This window comes from Tachyglossus aculeatus, chromosome 9, assembly GCF_015852505.1.
Source record: "Tachyglossus aculeatus isolate mTacAcu1 chromosome 9, mTacAcu1.pri, whole genome shotgun sequence".
Lineage (NCBI taxonomy): Eukaryota > Metazoa > Chordata > Mammalia > Monotremata > Tachyglossidae > Tachyglossus > Tachyglossus aculeatus.
This window is the reverse complement of record NC_052074.1, coordinates 17,334,871-17,348,925: the sequence shown is the minus strand read 5'-3', so window position 1 is coordinate 17,348,925 and position 14,055 is coordinate 17,334,871. Positions and strand designations below refer to the sequence as shown.

The 14,055-nt window shown below is 44.0% G+C and overlaps 1 protein-coding gene across 1 annotated transcript in view; it reads left to right on the top strand.

Annotated features, from left to right (window-relative positions):
* The window catches only part of JAG1 (jagged canonical Notch ligand 1), a 38,279-nt gene extending 31,109 nt beyond the window's left edge, over positions 1 to 7,170 (top strand). The window contains exons 15-26 of the mRNA XM_038751507.1: positions 106 to 219; positions 991 to 1,104; positions 1,208 to 1,321; positions 1,907 to 2,023; positions 2,556 to 2,583; positions 2,728 to 2,813; positions 3,480 to 3,593; positions 3,778 to 3,887; positions 3,995 to 4,231; positions 4,436 to 4,567; positions 5,378 to 5,528; positions 6,253 to 7,170. Of these exons, the coding sequence (XP_038607435.1) occupies positions 106 to 219; positions 991 to 1,104; positions 1,208 to 1,321; positions 1,907 to 2,023; positions 2,556 to 2,583; positions 2,728 to 2,813; positions 3,480 to 3,593; positions 3,778 to 3,887; positions 3,995 to 4,231; positions 4,436 to 4,567; positions 5,378 to 5,528; positions 6,253 to 6,710 (1,775 nt within the window). The 3' untranslated portion in view covers positions 6,711 to 7,170. The remainder of the gene's footprint in view (positions 1 to 105; positions 220 to 990; positions 1,105 to 1,207; positions 1,322 to 1,906; positions 2,024 to 2,555; positions 2,584 to 2,727; positions 2,814 to 3,479; positions 3,594 to 3,777; positions 3,888 to 3,994; positions 4,232 to 4,435; positions 4,568 to 5,377; positions 5,529 to 6,252) is intronic.
* The last annotated feature ends 6,885 nt before the right edge of the window (positions 7,171 to 14,055 follow it).

The following is a 14,055-nucleotide window of genomic DNA, read 5'->3' as shown; positions in this document are numbered from 1 at the left end:
TTGGGAGAGTACAGTAGATTCTTGCCTTCAAGGAGCATCACTGGCAAGAGTGGAAAGGAAATACTTTGGATTAAAATTGAAGGTTATTTCTTCATCTTTATGCAGATATTAATGATTGTGAAAGCAATCCCTGTAAAAATGGTGGCACTTGCATTGATGGAGTCAACTCTTATACATGTATCTGCAGTGATGGATGGGAGGGGTCATACTGTGAAACCAGTAAGTAAACTATTTTTTTTAAATCTCTCCTAACTCCTGTTCCACCTTTTCTCCCCTTTCTCCCCACCGCCGCACATGTGCGCGCGCACACACATACACTACCTCCCACCCCCTGTAATCTTGCTTGCATTCATTTATGCTGACCACAGCAGGAGAAAAACAGTTGCTTCTTGCAGAATTTTAAACTATACAATTAGGAAGGTAAACAGCCTCTCTGCCAAAGGAGTGGACACTTTCCTCTGTTTCAATTTAATTTTAGCTTGAGGTCCCAAAGAATATTACTGACTTGTTGAGTTAAAGGGAGTTGAGGGATATTGTTCTAAAACACCCAAACATCAGTAGTAGTATTAACATAGGGATGCCAATTCATTGCTGGGACTCTGAAGCAGCATGGCTTAGTGGAAATAGCATGGGTCGGGAGTCAGAGGGTTCTAATCCTGGCTCTGCCACTTGTCTGCTGTAGGACCTTGGGTAAGTCACCTAACTTCTATGCCTCAGTTACCTCATCTGTAAAATGGGGTTTGAGACTGTGAGCCCCAGGTGGGGCATGGACTAAGTCTAACGATTCATTTGTCTCTACCCCAGGAATTAGTATAGTGCCTGGTACATATTGAGTGTTTAACAAATATCATTTTAAAAAAAAAAGGGAGGGGGAGAACTTGGGTTGAAACCAGGGCTGTAGTGTGAATGGATAAGGCCAGCTTGGCTCTTAAATTATCTCTTAAAGTTTTGGAAAACATTTTCAGCTCAATTTCTCCTCTCTAATTGTAGACATTAATGACTGCAGTAAAAACCCTTGCCACAATGGAGGTACATGCCGAGACTTGGTCAACGACTTTTACTGTGAATGTAAGAATGGGTGGAAAGGAAAGACTTGCCACTCCCGTAAGTTGCAGCTTTTTCCAAATGAGTCTGACCTCTGTTATAAACTGCTTCAACTTGCCAAACCCCATGAGGTCGGAACTAACGCTAGTTTGCTTCTACCTAGGAGATAGCCAGTGCGACGAGGCGACCTGTAATAATGGAGGAACTTGCTATGACGAAGTGGATTCCTTCAAATGCATTTGTCCAGCTGGCTGGGAGGGAGCCACGTGCAACATAGGTAACCTCTGCTTCCCCAGACCCAAGGCTCTGAATCAGTAGGTACCCAGTGTGCTAGGAGTGCCAGAGTGTCCAATTAGCCCCTTTCCCCCGTCAGTATACGGCGGTGACTTTTGTAGCCTGTGCGCTTCCCTCCTCTAATACTGTCTGTGCCTTCCCATTCGTGTCTCTCGCCGTCAGCCTCTTCCCTCCTACCTGGAACTCCTTCCCCCTTCCCATACGATAGGCTGTCTCTCTTTCCATCTTCAAAGCCCTGCTAACATCACATCTCCTTCAGGAGGCCTTCCCTGACTAGCCTCATCTCCTACTCTCCCCCATGATTGCATCAAGTATGCACTCAACCCCTGCACCCCACCAGCACTATTGTACATATCTTTTACTCAGTTGCTTTTCCTACCTGTAGTTTATTTTAGCATCAGTGTTTCTTTCTCCACCCCTGAGGTGTAAGCTCCTTGATGGCTGAAATCATGTCTACTTTCTTTACTGTACTCAAGTGCTGAATGCAGTATTCTGCACAGAGTAAAGGTTGAATAAGTACTGTTGTTGTGTGGATTTAAAATTCAGTGCCTGTTTTTCCCTCTTGCAGCAAGAAACAGTAGCTGCTTGCCCAATCCCTGTCACAATGGGGGCACCTGTGTGGTCAATGGCGATTCTTTTACTTGTGTCTGCAAAGAAGGCTGGGAAGGACTGACCTGCACTCAGAGTGAGTATCTTTTTTGATTTGCACTTTTCCAGAATGCTGCCTGATGAGAACATTAGCTCATCCTGCCGCCTTCAGTGGCTCCAAATTGGAACCAGAAGGGAAGACTGTTTGATGTTTGCTTTAACATCACCTGGATCTTTGTGTTAATGACTTTATATGATACAGTCTTGACCTGGGCATGAGAAAGTTACAAATGAGATAAATGGAGACAGATGTAGTTTGGGGTTTCCCGACACTCTTTTAGACCCACAGCTTGTCTGCTTCCATTCCCTTCATCCCATTTGTTCCTGTACCAGAATCCCTTGCTGTGTACATGTGTCCCACTGGCGGACTTAACGACGGGTGGGGGCAGAAATGTGGTTTCAATTTAGGAGAGGACTTAAGTGTATTTTGCTAATGTTAGCTAACTACTATTTATTGCTTGGGCATTGTGGAAATTAGAAGTGTAGTTTTTTTTTCCCCCCAAGTCATATGAATACTCCTCTGTCAGAGGCATCCCTGAACTAAATTGTGGTGATTTTGTTCTTTGCAGATACTAATGACTGCAGTCCTCATCCTTGGTAAGCATGTGAATCTGTGTGTGTGTGTGTGTGTGTGTGTGTGTGTGTGTGTACACGACCGTAGTATACTGTGTGGCGGGTCACTTTCATGTATTGCTATTAGCTGAATATTGGTTGCTAAGGAGCCTCTTTCCTTGCCTTTAGTTACAATAGTGGCACTTGTGTGGATGGAGACAACTGGTATCGATGTGAATGTGCCCCTGGCTTCGCCGGCCCGGACTGCAGGATAAGTAAGTATTACAACTCAATGCCAGATGACTTAATGAGCACCAAGCGAGAAAGCTCACCGCCACAGCTTCTTGCCAGCAAATCAGATCTGTAAATTGATCCAGTTTGAGAGAGAGTTGGGGGAGGGAGGGACGGGGGTTCCCCTCATTTGAGATGATCCATCTCTGTAAAACATAAAATTTAAGTTCCGAGCCATCTCCAACATGATACTGACCTATGAAAACTTGTGGGTAATGATCTAATGCCTGCAGCCGGATTAAGGGGCCTCAGAGCCTGCTCCTCCCAGTTAGCATTTGTTTCATGTGCTGCACAACAGTCTTTGAGGGGGAAGGGTGCCAGCTGAAGGTCGTGTCGATTAATCCCCACACACAGACCCTGTGGTGTTGTGTATACTTCCCTGTAATTACTATTAAATTATAGGTAAGAGGACACTAACTTTAATAATGTCCATGGAAACAAATTTCGGTTCCTCACAGCACTAAGAAAACTAAAGGGGGTTAATTGTCAGATGAAAGTGCACAGCATTGTGTGTTTTCTGTTATTTTAAACATAGCTAAATTGCACCTCTGACCTAGGAACAGGGATAACTTTATCACCTGATCATAAAGTGAATTTCTCCATTTTGTGAAATAGTTATGGGTGTTAAAAATTGATTCCCTTCCTCTTAGATATCAATGAATGTCAGTCTTCACCATGTGCTTTTGGAGCAACATGTGTGGACGAAATCAACGGCTATCGGTGTATCTGCCCTCCAGGTCACAGCGGTCCAAAATGCCAAGAAGGTACGTTGCTGGCTACTTTTCAAGTCCTCAGATATGCCTGTTCCACCTTGCGTGCTGAAAGTGGTGTGATGTCCATTTGTAAATGGTTGGCATTCTGTGGGGTGGGTTGTAAACATACCAGAAGCTCAAGTGGTTTGAGTAACCCACACTGTAAATGTTTACATAAATGTTTCTCACCTTTTAGTAACAGGGAGACCATGCTTAGCCGCTGGAAAAGTGATGCCAGATGGGGCAAAATGGGATGAAGATTGCAATGCCTGTCAGTGCTTGAATGGAAAAGTTGCCTGCTCCAAGGTACAGCGCTAGAGCACTGGGAAAATATTTCTACCTGGTTAAGAAAAGGCCTGTTTTTAAGTGTCTTTTTTTCTTTTTTCTTTTTTCTTCCTTCCTTCCTTCCTTAGGTCTGGTGTGGCCCAAGGCCTTGTCTGGTACGTAGCGCAGGTCAGAGCGAGTGCCCTGTTGGGTCAAGCTGTATTCCCATCAAGGATGCCCAGTGCTTTGTCCGGCCCTGCACTGGAGTGGGTGAATGTCGATCTTCCAATCCTCAACCAGTGAAGACCAAATGTAACTCCGACTCACATTACCAGGACAACTGTGCTAACGTCACATTCACCTTCAACAAAGAGATGATGTCACCAGTAAGTATTTAGACTTTATTTCAAATTAAATGATTTAAACTGATTAACTAGACATTACAAGGCCTGGAATTAACATAAAGCCATATGGCTTTATTTCATCGTGGGGAGAATTAGTATGCCTGGGCTTGTTTTAAGAAGGAGAGTTAAGTGGTATTTTGGACCGAAACATGAAGACAGTGTACAGCCTTTACTTCTTGCTTCTAGGGCCTTTCCACAGAGCACATTTGCAGTGAACTGAGGAATTTGAATATTTTGAAGAATGTGTCTGCTGAATATTCCATATACATCTCCTGTGAGCCTTCACGTTCAGCGAACAATGAAATCCACGTGGCCATTGTAAGTACAATCTGTAGGCATTATATCTGATGCAGTTAATAGGATTATGTATGAACAGCTGGATTTTTTGACTCTAGTGCTACCAAAATTTTTATCCACATGTACATTTAAACGCTGTCTTGCCACACTGATGTACTTGATCACTTACTGTCTCCAAGGGCCACGGTCATAACCTGCAGTGACTGCTGTCATATCTGTAGAAAGTATCAGTGTTTTGACCTATGGGATTTGAAACTTTTGGTTGTACTATGGGTTTGTTTAAAAAAGTTGTGGTATTTTGAGAGCACGTACTGTGTGCGGAGCATTGTACTGAGTGTGAGTTGAGCGTAGTAGAGTTGGTAGACAGGATTCCTGCCCTCCAAAAGCTTACAGTTTAGAGAGACTAACTGGATTTTTTTTTTTTAAGGGTATTTGTTCAGCGTTTGACACTTACATAATAAGCGCTTTTCTAAGCTGTGGTGTAGATGCAGGTAAATTAGGTTGGACACAGTCACTGTTCTGCATGAAGCTCACAGCCTAAGTAGGAGGGAGAGAACTGAGGCACTGAGAAGTTAAGTGACTTGCGTGAGGTCACACAGCAAGCCTTTGACAAAGGCAGGATTAGAATCCAGGTCCTCTGACTCCCAGAGGCCTGTGCTCTTTCAACTAGGTCATGCTGCTTCAAACTGATGCACTCTTAAAGCCTGATCCAGTTAAAATAAAACCCAGGTGCTCTTCAGATGTTAAAAACTGAATGATTGACACCTAAACCGAATCCTGTGCGAATGTTCCCATGATGTTTGGGTCTTATGGTTCTCTTCCTCCTTCCAGTCTGCTGAAGACACCGGGGAAGATGGGAACCCAGTCAAAGACATCACAGATAAAATTATCGACCTTGTTAGCAAAAGGGATGGAAACAACACTCTCATTGCTGCAGTGGCAGAAGTCCGAGTGCAGAGGCGACCGATGAAGAGTAAAACTGGTAAGTCTGGTGAGCGCGAGGCTGAAGGCTGCCTCTCCAAGTCGAGGCGTATGAGCTTAAGATCCGCTGTGGAATTCGGTCTGCCACATGTTCCGCCCATATGGCACACCCTGCCTCCTGAGGCAATGTGGGATTGTCCTGAACGAGGCCTTTTCGGAGCCTCACGTAAGGGAAATGGAAGTGAGTAGTCATCTGCGGTAGTGTCCACACCATAGCTCGGTGCCCTAAGGCAACAGTTGCGGCGGTCGGTGGGAAGAAGAAAACGGTGGCTTGCAAAGGCCCAGATTGAGACCTTCATCCCTGTGACTCATGGGGGATGAGGTTCTGGAGGAGCAGGGTAAAGAAACAGCTGAGCTGTTGTTTCCGACTTGTTGTCCTCTAACCCGCCCTGGTTCAGTAAATTTAAGTTTGGGGTTTTGCTGTGGCTGCTCTGGAGCTGAACACCTCCACCCCACCTCTCGAGAGGCCGTTCTTCTGGCTGGAGATGGGGCACAGAGCCATGGGAGGTGGCCTGCCCTGTAGCTACCCACCTTGACCCTTTCCTGCGGACGGCGGCCGATCTGTACCTGGCCCCTGATTACCGAGCCCCGAATAGCCTCCATTTGGAACCATGTCCTTGTGGAAAGGGTACCTCATGGTACCCGTCTTCGGCGCCGCGTGTTTTCAGGAGAACTGACCAAGCATTGTCCCGTGGAGGGTAATTGGTCTTGTGCCTGTCTTGCAGATTTCCTGGTACCATTACTGAGCTCCGTTTTAACCGTGGCTTGGGTCTGTTGCTTGGTCACCGCCTTTTACTGGTGCATCCGGAAACGCCGAAAGCAGAGCAGCCACACCCGCTCGGCCTCGGACGACAACACCACCAACAACGTGCGGGAGCAGCTGAACCAAATCAAAAACCCCATCGAGAAGCACGGCGCCAACGCCGTCCCCGTCAAAGATTACGAGAACAAAAATTCCAAAATTGCCAAAATAAGGACACACAACTCCGAAGTCGAGGAGGACGATATGGACAAGCACCAGCAGAAGGCCCGATTTGCCAAGCAGCCAGCGTACACGCTGGTAGACAGGGATGAAAAGCCCCCGAACGGCACGCCCCCCAAACACCCGCATTGGACAAATAAACAGGACAACAGAGACTTAGAAAGTGCCCAGAGCCTCCATCGAATGGAATACATTGTATAGCGGACGGTGGGGGCTGCCGATCGAGTCCTCTTTGAATAGCATTCAAATAAGGCACTCAGAGCTTGTAGTTCAACTGTTGTGTAATATTTGAGTCTGAGGCGATTATTTACTTAGAATCCCTGTGTTAATTTAAGTTTTGACAAGCTGGCTTACACTGGCAATGATAGTTGCTGTGGTTGGCTGGGATACCAAGTGCTGCATTTCACATCTATGCAAAACTAGTCAAAAGTGCCCTAATGTAAATTCAGCTGCAGCTGATACATCATGGAAACATTTCCTGAGATATTACATAGCCTTATTCGCTCCTCTAGCTTCCACTTTTGCTAGATCTCCTGATTTGTTCAGTCTTAGAATAATACCTTTTTATTTATATTTATTGAATTTGAGTTCTTGTGTATATTGGTTTTATGGTGACGTACAACTAGTTCTGTATTTGAAAGTGCCTTTGCAGCTCAGAACCACAGCAACTATCACAAATAAGTTTATTATTTATTTTTTTTATTGTATTTTTGTTGGGGGAGGGTGGGGGAGGGGGGCTTGATGTCAGCAGTTGCTGGTAAAATGAAGAATTTAAGAGGAAAAATGTGTCAAGTAGAAGTTTTGTATAGTTATGTAAATAATTCTTTTTTATTAATCACTGTGTATATTTGATTTATTAACTTAATAATCAAGAGCCTTAAATATCATTCCTTTTTATTTATATGTATGTTTAGAGTTGAAGGTTTTTGATAGCATTGTAAGCGTATGGCTTTATTTTTTTGAATTTATTTCCGTGTTACATGTTGCCTATATGCCAAAATTAAGGTGTTCTAAAAATAGTTTATTTTTAACAATAGGATGGGCTTTCATGCCCTGATACTGGTTGTGTTTTTTTGGTTTTTTGTACGATGTCAAATGTTTGAAACACCTTCTATAGTATCACTTTAAGACTATTTGTAAGTACTGACTGAGGCAGTTTAGAGAATTAGACTAGAATGTCTTTTATTTTTTTTCATGGGGGGAGGGCTGCTTTAGACTTGAAAGAGAAGTGACAGGCAGATAATCTGCTCCAAAGCAGTTTAAGGGAACAAATTGAGCTATGACTTTAGCTGAAATGTGAGTGGTTGCTTATAATAAAAAAAAAAATCAAATTAGTGCGTGAAGTTGGAAGCACAGCAATCTTATTTTGTAAATTCTGATTTTTTTTTCACCATGACTATGTAATACTGAACCACTTATAGATTTGATTTTTTTTGTAATCTACTGCATTTAGGGAGTATTCGAATAAGCTAGTTGAATACTTGAACAGTAGACTATCCAGTAAGATCACTGTTTAGATTTGCCATAGATTACACTGCCCGCCTTAAGTGAGGAAATCAAAGTGCTATTACAATGTTTAAGATCAAAAAGGCTTATAAACAGAGTAATCTCATTGGATAACCAATGAGATCATGAAGATACCTTGTATTGTGATATTAGTGTTATATGAACATGAAAATGCATCTTTGATGTGTTGTTCCTGGCAATAAATTTTGAAAAGTAATATTTATTAAATTTTTTGTATGAAAACATGGACCTGTGTGGAGTCTTTGAGCTTCTGAGCACTCCTGGTAGCCAATGGTCACCTGGCTCCTTGGGCAGCCTAAAGCCTCTTCCTCCCTACTGAGAGCTCACCTCCTCCAGGAGGCCTTCCCAGACTGAGCCCCCTCCTTCCTCTCCCCCTCCTCCCCCTCTCCATCCACCCCCACCTTTCCTCCTTCCCTTCCCCACAGCATCTGTATATATGTATATATGTTTGTACGCATTTATTACTCTATTTTACGTGTACATATCTATTCTATTTATTTTATTTTGTTAATTGTTTTGTTCTCTGTCTCCCCCTTCTAGACTGTGAGCCCACTGTTGGGTAGGGACCGTCTCTGTATGTTGCCAAGTTGTACTTCCCAATCGCTTAGTACAGTGCTCTGCACACAGTAAGTGCCCAATAAATACGATTGATTAAGGAAGATTGTTAGAAGAATGGTGGTGGTTTCCTTGTTCCCCTGAGAGTTCAGTGGGTTTCACATCCATCCCCGAAATGAGAAGTAACACAGCCTATGGAAAGAGCACTGGGCTTGGAGTCAGATTTTAATCCCAGCTCTGCCTCTTGTCTGCTGTGTGGCCTTGGGCAAGTGAACCCCTTTCTGTCATTTGCTGGGTGACACTGGGTGAGTCACTTTTCTGTGCCTCAGTTTCCTCATCTGTAAAACAGTTTAAATACCTTACCCTCTTAGACTGTGGGCTCCATGGGGGATAGGGTCTGTCCAATGTAACTGATGTGCAAGCACTTAGTAAAGTGCTTGACACAACAGAAGAGCTGAAATACACTTACTATTTTTTTCATGTTAGCTCTTAACCCAAAGCAACCACGTGGTGAGAATGATGACTTAATTCTAGGATTGGATTGTGTATTTATAGTGTTGGAGAGAATTGTCAATGGCAACTGAGAAATTGCCAATTCTGTAAGTAATAGTTGTAGTGTATTAGTAAATGCTTACTCTGGGCAGAGCACTGAAAAGTGGGTGAGACTGAGCTGAGTCCATTTGGGAAGGATTTTTTTTTTTTCCACTTACTTGAATGAATGTTGATGTTATCTTCCTAAAACGCAGGCAGGCTCAGTAGCAGTTTCCAACTTGATGGGAAGGAGCACAGGCCTGGGTGTTAGAAGACCTGGGTTCTAATCCCAGTTCCGCCACTTGGCTGATGGTGTGATTTTAGGCAAGTCTCTTAACTTCTCTGTGCCTCAGTTACCTCATCTGTAAAATAAGGATTAAGACTTGTGAGTCCCATGTGGGAGATGGACAGTGTCCAACCTGATTATCTTGAATCTACCTCAGTGTTTAGTACACTGCCTGGCACGTGGTAAGTGCTTCATCATCATCATCATCAATCGTATTTATTGAGCGCTTACTGTGTGCAGAGCACTGTACTAAGCGCTTGGGAAGTACAAGTTGGCAACATAATAAGCGCTTAACAAGTACCTTTTTTAAAAAAAAATCCTGACTATAATATGCCACAATTCTTTCACCACCTTTTTCCCAGAAAGCTGCTTCTAGAAGGCGAGGGAATTCCTTTAGGACCTGTTCTGTCAGGTGTCCTGCATGTTATGGGTGGGCTCTGGTCATTCAGTCCTTCCATCTTCTCCCAACAAGGTGTTCTTAGGGACAGGCAGGCTCCTCTACTGATCAAGACCCAAGTCTGTACCTTTAAGGGCTCTGATTGGTCTCCTTGGAACATCATGCCTCTCTGCTATAATCAAAGTAACAGAGAAAACTGTTGCCATTATTACAGAAAGTGTGTGGAGCCATAGTGGAAGTGTGGAACAGTCCCGGGGTATAGATGATGGACTAATGACTGACATGAGCACAAGATGTAGAGAAGCAGCATGGCCTAGTGAAAAGTGCATGGGCTTGGAGTCAGAAGGGCCTGAGACTTAATGCTGGCTCTCTACTTTCTGCTGGGACCTTGGGCAAGTAACTTCACTGCTCCGGACTTCCTCAATTGTAAAATGGGGATTAAGACAGTGAGCTCCACATGGGACAGGGACTTGATTAGCTTGTAACTACTCCAGAGCTTCGTACAGTGCCTGACACATAGTAAGCACTTGAATACTACAATTATTATTATTACTTACAAGCTTCACCCAGTGGATGTTTCCCAGCCCCCTGGAGTCCCTCCTCAGCTGGGGAGAAGCAAAACAATCAGATGGGAACTGCTCTATCTGCCATCTCATTCTTCACCTTCTGTCCAGGGATTTAAATGTCAATGAAGCTCAATAATCCCTTGACTTTTATAGCTAGGATCTCTTGTGACCAGCTCAAGCTTCACTGTAAAGAACTTTTTTTGTCTGTTTGCTCAGAGACTCTTTCCAGGAATTGTATTTTCATCAGTGACCTGCATTTGGGATTAGAAAGAAATGAATCAGTCTTAGCGTTCAGTAGGAATGTGCCATCCATACTCTTTAGATGCAGGTATACAATCAGTCTCCTGTCCTGAAATGGAGGTGAAACACATTGCTCCAAAGTTTGCCTCTGGGTCTCTCTCCTTCCTTCTTTAGCCAACCTTAGAAGGATTTGGTTCTGGTGGTTTTTGATGAAATTCTGAAATGATGGGACTAAAGCAGCACATTTGCAGCTCTAGTTGTTTTCAGCAACAGAGTCAGTCAGCCCTAAAGAGTGAGCTGCAGTGCTGTGAATCGCTTTCATGCCTCACTGTGGCCTACCTGCACCCTGAGTCTCTTCTCCATTCCCCTTTCCTTTCTAGAGAGGTGGCAAAGGATCTCCTGAAGGGACAAGCCTGCGAACTGCAAAATGCAGAATGCTCAGTCAGCATGCTATGATTATGGCGTATCCACCAAAGTGTTTAGTACAGTGCCTGGCACATACTAAGCACTTAACAAATACCACTATTATTACTAGAAATGAATCCTATGGTTGCCCTGAAGTGGAAAGTTGTGTGGTATTTTGTTATCCCATTAATTTCCCAACTCTGCTTTCATTAAACATAAACCCCATGTGGGTAGGTCAGAAAAGCTGGATGCTGGGACAAGAACTTTGTTTTTGACCTGGTACCTACACCACAACTTAGTGCAGTGTTTGGCACACAGTATTTAATGGTAATATCATTGTCATTAACTATTGCCAGCACACACGGATGCGGGCAATATGTCTTCAAGATATGTCTTCAATTGCCTAGGCTGGGCAGGCGATATAAGATATCACACGGACCATTTTATGGACATCTTCCCAGATCAGGGTCTGGGGAGTTGGGGATGGTCCTCTAGACTGTAACTCACTGTGGGCAGGGATTGTGTCTGTTCTATGTTTATACTGTTCTCTCCCAAGCGCTTAGTACAATGCTCTGCACGAAGTACGTGCTCAATAAACACGATTGACTGACTTGACCCTCACCATCTCCAGAGCCATTGTGCTCCCCTCCCGGCTTCTTTGGAAACAGACATTGCTTTGGCTTGGTGGAGGGAGTTTGGCCATGTAAACATATCAGCCATAGCAGCTTGGACCAGTCATGGGGCAGATGAGCTGACAGCTGGACAGAAGGCCATCCCAAGAGCCCATTGAAAGGATTTGTGAATGAATGGAAACCGTTTTCAGCCAGTCCCTTAGCTGATGCGTTGTACTGCAAAATGACATTATAGCCCCCCTTTTCCATACTGGGCTAAGGGATGAAGGGAGAAGAAGAGAAACTGTACTGACTCCAAATGATTCTCAGATCACCCATCCTGACAGCCGAGGGAACAGGCCAGAGATGGGGACTTTCAGAAATGTGAGAGCAACTCCCAAATTGGAGATGACTTGGAATAGGGTAAAGGGCATGCAACCGGGTTTCCACAGAGTGCAGACCATTCCGACCTGGCTCAGGCCTGGGAATGTGAAAGTTCACAAGGCGAGATGCCTTTTCCATTGAGGGATATATTTTTGTTTGTTGGCTTTGGGCTTTTTTTTAATGACTAGTGACATTTTAGCCAAGTGATGCTGATGCCAACTCTCCTGCCAAATTACATTAGTTATAACAAGGTTGTGTGAGACCCTATGGGAGAACTGAAACCCCTAGTTTCTCCACCAGTTGTTTTACAAACGAGATGATCATGACCATACCTGATGTCCTGGCTCCAACTAAGGGTTTTCCATACCTCTTGCGCAGTCTACTTCTAAAGAAAGTTATTTACCTTCTCCAGGAAATAGGCCCACCTTCTCTCTTTGACCTCCCACATGCAACTTTCGCAGGGAATGAATTCAACTCCAGTCCCGCTACCAGGCTTGAGGACGCTGAAGTCACCTCTTGACAAGGGGCAGAAACTTTTGCAGGGTCCTGGATTGCAGAGTGTCAAGCATCAGAAAGATTAAATTCCTAAATAGAAGAAATGGGTCTAGGGAAAGAGCACAGGCCTGAGAACCAAGGGACCTGGTTTCTAATCCTAGCTCTGCCACTTGTCTGCTACACTGCAAGCTTGCTGTGGTCAGGGGATGTATCTTTGTTGTTATATTGTACTGTCCCAAGTGCTTACTACAGTGCTTCACACACAGTGCTCAATAAATATAATTAGACAAATGAATGAATGCTCTGTAACTGAGCAAGTCACAACTTCTCTGGGCCTCAGTTTCCTCATCTGTAAAATGGGTGTTCAATACATATTCTCTCTCCCTTTTAGACTAAGGGCCCTTTGTGGGACAGAGACTGTGTCTGACCTGATTATCTTGTATCTATCCCAGCGCTTACTAGAGGGCTTGGCACATAGTAAGCACTTAACAAATGACACAATTATTATTATTACTAAGAAACAAGCCCTGCCTGTGTTAATGAGTCTCCTAACCAAAAGCAATTACTGCTTTTCCCTGGCCAGAGTAGACCCAGTAGCTGATGTGCTTGGAGGTCTATCCAGAAAGGCTCTTTCTAACTACAAGGTTTCACACTAACTCTGAAGCAGAAGTCAAGCCTCCATTCTTGGTTCACATTAATTCATATTTTCAATTAGTTTTTTATTAAAACAGAGGCTCAAGGGCAGCCACGATGGCCCAGTTGACTTGTCTACGATCAAAGGGTCTATCTCCTTCCTGCCACGGTGGTTTCAGAAGCAGAGTAACCGACGTCATTTTTGCCAAGATCTCCACAAGCCATTCTTTTAACCCCATTGGGCCCAAGAGATTAGTGGCCCGGGAAGACACACAAGCAAACTGGTTATGGGAAGCCTCCTGCAGCTGATGTGTATTTTTTCTTTGTCAACTGTGACTCATTCTCGAATTGGAACAGAAATCTATTTCCTGAGATTCTGTTTTAAAAAGATAGTTTGCAAAAACAATGAAATTCTTTTTCTCTCTCCACCCCAAGAGTGACTGAGAGGCCCCAACTTGGTGGTGACACCCTCGAGTGCCTTAAAGCAATAGGTAGTTCAACTCACTTTCAGTGGACAGAAATCTCCAAATTTCTTATTTGGGGGTTTAATCACTTGAGGTCTCAGAAGCCCCCAAACGGTGTTTCGAAATCCAGAAAGCTGCCATGTTGCATCATCTCCATCTATTAAAAATAACGAACTTCCTTTTGTGAGCAACTGCTTCCAAATGGTGATTAAAATAAAAGTAAAAAGCAAAGGGACGGGACGACTTGTAAATTCGCAGCAATACAGTTGCCTAGCATCCAGAAGGGAAAGTAACCACGCTTGAGGCCTAAACAACGGATGGCAGCTCTCTGAAATCCTGTCAAAAGGGCGAGTCTAACTTTGCTTTGGCTATTTATTCCAGAATTACCTGCTCTTGCATGCAAAGCCCAAGTTTTCTGGCTTGCAGGGAGTTTCTTTCAAGTTCAAGTGAGT